Source organism: Triticum dicoccoides, chromosome 3A (assembly GCF_002162155.2).
Source record: "Triticum dicoccoides isolate Atlit2015 ecotype Zavitan chromosome 3A, WEW_v2.0, whole genome shotgun sequence".
In the NCBI taxonomy this organism is placed as follows: domain Eukaryota; kingdom Viridiplantae; phylum Streptophyta; class Magnoliopsida; order Poales; family Poaceae; genus Triticum; species Triticum dicoccoides.
In genome coordinates, this window is record NC_041384.1 from 488,170,134 (window position 1) to 488,176,404 (window position 6,271).

The 6,271-nt window shown below is 49.9% G+C and overlaps 1 protein-coding gene across 1 annotated transcript in view; it reads right to left on the reverse strand.

Moving 5' to 3' along the window:
• Window positions 1-4,768: 4,768 nt before the first annotated feature.
• The window catches only part of LOC119272458, a 3,790-nt gene continuing 2,287 nt past the window's right edge, over window positions 4,769-6,271 (reverse strand). The window contains exons 6-9 of the mRNA XM_037553944.1: window positions 6,112-6,268; window positions 5,865-6,032; window positions 5,671-5,765; window positions 4,769-5,044 (exon numbers count right to left, since the gene is read on the reverse strand). Coding sequence (XP_037409841.1) covers window positions 4,769-5,044; window positions 5,671-5,765; window positions 5,865-6,032; window positions 6,112-6,268 — 696 coding nt within the window. The remainder of the gene's footprint in view (window positions 5,045-5,670; window positions 5,766-5,864; window positions 6,033-6,111; window positions 6,269-6,271) is intronic.

The following is a 6,271-nucleotide window of genomic DNA, read 5'->3' on the forward strand; positions in this document are numbered from 1 at the left end:
GCGTCGGCGTGGACGCGTAGGAGGCGGGCGGCGAGTAGTTGTATGGAGGGTACTGCACGCCGACGAAGGCGGGCGAGGGCATGCACGTAGCGGGATGACCATGAGGGAAGGTCATGTTCGGGTTGAACCCACCGTGCGCGTCGCCGTCGGCGTAGCCGGCCGACGATGAACCCCATGGAGATCCGGTGCCTTGCTGTCCCCAGGGCGCGTACTGGGCGTGGCTGACGACGGGTGGATTCATCCCCGCCTGGTCGACCGATGAGGAAGACGCCGCCAAGCGCGCCGCATTGTCGCGGGCCTTCTTGGCGATGGCCCTGTTCCGCCTGTCGGCGGTGACTGCTTCGCACCGCTGAACTTCCACCCTCCACTCGGCGTTCGACAGGCCCGGCGGCTTCGATGGTGGCGCCCTCGGCTTCCTCTGCTTTGGCTGGACCACGGCGTCAGTCGCGCTTGCTGCCGCGCGCGGCATGGTGTACTTCTTCGGCGGCATGGCGGCGACTGGAAGGCGAGCGGGAGGGGGTTTGGCGGGAGAAAGGGGGAGAATGGCGGGAGGAAGGCGAGCGAGCGGGAGAGATGCGAGGGAAAAGCGTCAACAAACGGCGGGAAAAGGCCCTCGGGTCGCCTCCAGGGCGGGCCCACGCGCCTTTTTCGCTTGCGCCGGCTCCCCAAGCGCCCCCAGGGCGCCGGGTTCGGCCTGGATCCGCCGGCACCAGTTTTGGCCCGAGCCGGCGAAAAACGGCCTTCTGGGGCCGCGACTGGGGCCTTTTTTTGGCGCCGGCGCGGCAAAATCGCCTGGGGAGGCCCTGTTGGGGCGCGGGTGGAGATGCCCTAAGTCAGGAGCTCACCCAGGGATTCCTCGACCTATCAAACGAACAGCGCCGGTAGCTCGAGCTCGATCGCCCCGATGCGAGAGCCTACAGCCTACACCGTCCTACGGTACATCTACCATGACGGGACGCTGTACGCCCCCAATCCAGGACGAAGGACTGCAGAGCAGCATTGTTCCGGCACTGTCGCAACACTGTAGCACGACATTTTTACCTAACTACCCTTGTAACCTTGCCTTCCTTGAACTATAAAAGGAAGGGGAGGAATCCACGAAAAGAACGGGCAAAAAACAAAAGAACCCAACATACAACCGAGCCGGACAAGCCAGGACACCCGGTCAGGCTCGCTCGCTCACACGAACACGCAGTACCAAGTACTGAACCGCAACACCACACACACAGAGAGACTTGGTATCAGGTCCCTCTCTCGCGAGCCGCTTGTATCTCCTACTACAAGTTTTTTCCCATCCGGGCATAAAGAACACCACCAGAACTGGACGTAGGGAGCCCCGTGGCGCCCGAACTAGTATAAATCCTTGTGTCTCTTGTGCCAGCCGTCCGGATCCGACACACGATCGTACTAAATTTACTTGCCGACGGTATAGAACCCCGACATGACGTCCTCTCATGCTATGGAGGCAGTAGAAGAACAACACGTGAGGTTGTAAGAGAAGGGTAAAGGTGAAACAATAAAAGGTAGATTTGATAGATTCGATCATGATACCCTCAATCGGCCGTGGTCCTTTATATTTATAAAGTGGAGAGATCTTGCTCTGACTTGGGTTGAAACCCTAGCAAATTCCATATTAAAATACAACTTCTACACGGATTCTATAGACCTAAACCGGTCTGACCGCCTGGACCCACCGGTCTTACCGGTGTACCCGACGTGTAGATCTTCTCGTAACCATATCTCTCTCGTCTGAAGTCCGAATCAGATGTTCCATATATGAACCTTGATCTGCTCGACGAAAACTATCCAAAGGTGAAGTCCAAGGACCAACCATTTTTTCAACAAATCTCATTGAAATGGTTGGAGTGACTGTTTGCACAGTAGGCAAATACTACTACCTCCATGCTACAAATAAGTTAGTTTTGGGCTTATCCTATAAAGTCGACTATTTCAAACTTTGACTATAAATAAATTTTAATGTGCTGCGTTTTGAGATGTGAATAGTATGAATAGATTTGTCTCGAAACATTGTTTCACAAAAGTATATTTTAACTATGTTTTAAAAATAGTCTACAACAAAACAAAGTAGTCAAAGTTGCATCTCGAAGACCATGTCGATGTTCAAAACGAATCTACTTGTGGGATGGATGAAGTATACTTGCGAATGGTTCTCTCTAATCTTTTTTTAAGAAGGTTCTCTCTAATCTCTCGCCATTATTCTTGCAGGATCTGTACTGGAGCATATTGAAAGACTCGCCATTATTCTTGTAGGATCTGTACTGGAGCATATTGAAAGACGCTGGCACCTCAGCGGACTATAAGCTCACATCTATTGCCCTTACCATGCTTTTGTTCCGGGTAGGCTGATAACTGATAATGTCCTCCTGGCTCGCACTACCTTAGAGCAAAAGGAAAGGTAATATAGGGCTGGCTGCTATAAAATTAGACATGAGTAAAGCATATGACAGAGTAGAATGGCCTTTTATTGAGAAAATTATCGAAAATTGGGATTCGCTGCAGCATGGGTTGATTTAATCATGAAATGTGCTTCCACAGTCAGCTATAGAGTGAAGATAAATGGAGAGTATTCAGAACAATTCAGGCCTCAACGGGGTTTGCGTCAAGGTGATCCCCTATCACCATCGGTACGGAGATAGGGAGACACACGGAAGGGCCAGAGGGGAAACAGAACACTCTGGATTGCGAGCGTGGTGGCAAGGGGATCGATGGAGGCGGGATCGGCGGCGAAGGGATCGGCGGCGGCGGCAGCGAACGAAGATAGGGATCTGAGGGCTGCTCTGTACGGAGATAGCGCGATGGTGGTGGGGAAGGAATGTCCGCTGGCGGGGTTCTCGCTCGAGGGCTCCCTGGACGCCTCGCTCGCTCGCCCTGGAACTTTTTTCGCTGGTTTAATTTCGTAGATTTTTTTCCATTCGTTTTTCTGGCGTAGTTCGTGCGAGGGAACTACCTGGATGCATCAGGAGGGCGCCGCGAATGTGATTTTCGAGGGTCCAGGGGGAATCGGTGAGATGTGGAAGGTGGGATCGAGGACGAAAAAAACATGTCTCTGGTGGGATGAAAATTGACCAGCGGAGACTACCAACTGAGACATTAGGAGTAGAGATTACAACTGGGAAGCCTCCTCCACCGGCGGTTGAGGTGGCCTCAGATCGCCCCCGGATGAATTCCAGTGTTCACCGTCGGGCTCCCAGCCGCTGCCTCGTCGACTTTCACGTCCCTCCCTTTGATCCCATTCACCAGGGAGGCAGCGCCGTCCTCCATCACAACGAACGAGTCCACACCGAGATCCCAACTGGATTGTGGTCGCGCCTCTCACCCCATCAACGACCAACATACATGATGGGGGAGGGTCTATGTGTGACGCGGGCGCCGTCACCATGGACGGGGGAAGGAGGAGGCGGCAAATACGCAGCCATCGGTACGGAGATAGGGGAGACACGTGGAAGGGCCAGAGGGGAAACGGAACACTCTGGATCGCGAGCGTGGTGGCAAGGGGATCGGTGGAGGCGGGATCGGCGGCGGCAGCGAACGGAGATAGGGATCTGAGGGCTGCTTTGTACGGAGATAGCGCGATGGCGGTGGGGAAGGAATGTCCTCTGGCGGGGTTCTCTCTCAAGGGCTCTCTAGACGCCTCGCTCGCTCGCCCTGGAACTTTTTCCGCTGGTTTAATTTCGTAGATTTTTTTCCATCCGTTTTTCTGGCGTAGTTCGTGCGAGGGAACTACCTGGACGCATCAGGAGGGCGCCGTGAACGTGCTTTTCAAGGGTCCATGGGGGAATCGATGAGATGTGGGAGGTGGGATCGAGGACGAAAAAAGCCGTCTCTGGTGGAACGAAAATTGACTAGTGGAGACTACCAACTGAGACATTAGGAGTAAAGATTACAAAACTAATTACATGAATGAAAGGGAAATCGCGAGACGAATCCATTAAGCCTAATTAATCCGTCATTAAAGATTGTTTACTGTAGCACAACGTTGTCTAATCATGACATGATTAGGCTCGTTAGATTCTACCGTGGCGCCCTCGATTGTTTACTGTAGCACCCTCGATTGCTCAAGGAAGATATACAGGACGGAGGGGGGGTCAGGTCTTTCTACCGTTGCGCGTTGTCTAACTTGTGTAGGAGCACGGGTGCGGCTGCCATACTCGTTTTGTATGATGGGGTCAAGTTCATGGATAGGGGTAGCAACGCGCTGTCTAACTTGTGTAGGAGCACGGGTGCGGCTGCCATACTCGTTTTGTATGATGGGGTCAAGTTCATGGATAGGGGTAGGTTGTAACAGCTATTGAGGTGTTCGTTACAGATTTTTGGATTGGGGATTAGGCCAAAGGTACAGGAGCACTTTAGATCGTTGTTCTTTCTTTTTTGCCTCCTTTTTTCCCCACCAGAAGCATGGGACCAGAAGACAAGGTTTCTATCGTCTTTCCTGTTGCGTTTTCTTATATTAAAAATAATAGAAATACCTTGGTTCGTTTCAATAGATCTCATCATAAATGAGGCATGCTCGGAACGGTTCGCAAATGAGATTGCTCCATTCATAAGTTCATACATTGCACCTTAGTACAGACATCATCGTTTGTTCAAAATACGGAAGACACTTAAAAGTAGAGATGTTGTCACGAGCAGACTCTTACTACACATACTTCAATGCTAATTGAACACAAGAACTCGATTTTGCTTGCACACAATAGTAGGCAACGGATCCCTGCTTATTCATCAGCCCAGCATCTCATCTCCCGTTTCATCATTTTTTTTGCTTTCTTCCTTTGCTCCCTTCCTCCCCCTCTGCCTCTTCGGTCTCTGTTTTCCCTTCCTCTTCCTCTAGTGGTGCCACGAAATACCTGATGTAGCCCTTCTCTGCAATTTTGCACTCGACCATCAAAGGTAGCTTGGTGGAGAGACCGATCTTCACTTGATCAAACAGGGTAGACACCTTGGCGCGGGACTTCATGTACCTCAGGTTCAAGGTCAATGAAACTGGCCCTCGCATATGTGTAAGGGTAACACTAGCTTTTTCTGGCTGCATTGATACAAACATGACCCATTAACTAGTGCAGACACGCATAGACGGATCTATTCTTCAGTAGTTTCTTAAAATACTAGTTGAATGGCACAAGATACTAAAGATGTTACTCCATATGATAGAACCAATTGAAATTTATAGAATAAACAGATGTTAGTTTGCACTGCAGAGTAGTTAACCACGTCACCAAGATTTTACAGTTAAAGGAGGAAATAATAAGCTAACTAAAAAACAAACATCTAATTCAACCCCATTTACCGCTTGAAGAGCCATGTTCCGCTTTATGAAATATATGTAGCTTCTGCTCTAGACAAATTAACTTGCAAGTTATGCAGACTAAACATACTCCAAACACAGAAACCAACATTAACAAACAAAGTGAATTAGGAACTCAACACAGTATAGTGAGACAACGAAATTCTAAGGCACTATGTATGCATGTTCGGCTACTCTGGTGCCTATAACCTAGGTGAGGAACCAAGAATGCACACTTGCTAAGAATCTACAACACATCACTGATATGGTTGTTCACTGCATTTCATGTTACAGTCACATACAGATATTCCGTGGAGGAGGGTATCCATTCCAATTTGAGGGGCTAAGAGGGTCAAACTATTAAGTACCTTGTCAGTTTTGTTCGGCACATGGGAAATGTTCATGCACCTTCTTTTTCGTGAAGTAAAGAAGCTGATGACCTTCTCATCCACCGTGATGACAACTACAGCAGGAGATGGAAATGGTTCAAGGTACATAACTAGAATCCTCCATGCGCAACAGTAACAGTTAGCCATATAAATTGCCAGGTAAATCTATGTACCATCGTCGTTGATGACGCTGAGGGACTTGCAGTTCAACATAAACTCCTTAGAGGGCATGCAGAAAATGGCCTGGTACTCTGACTCCATATTGTGCCAATCCGGGATTTTGAGGTGATGGCTTCTGTCATCCACAAGCCGCAAATCCATAGCCGTAGTTTTAGTCTTGTCTGTTCATTTCCACAAACACAAAATCAGCACAGGGTCAGGGCGAAGAGCAGCTATCGCAAAAGATGTGTTGGCACTTACCGGGCGACACGAATGTTATGGTAATGTCTTCAAAGTTTTGGTCGGTGACCTTGATGGTGATGATGTCACCATCGTTGGAGGCGCGGAGGAAATTGACTATGTCGGCGATTGCGATGCACATGGAGCGGTGTTTGTCGCAGCGGTAGAACTGGAAGACCTC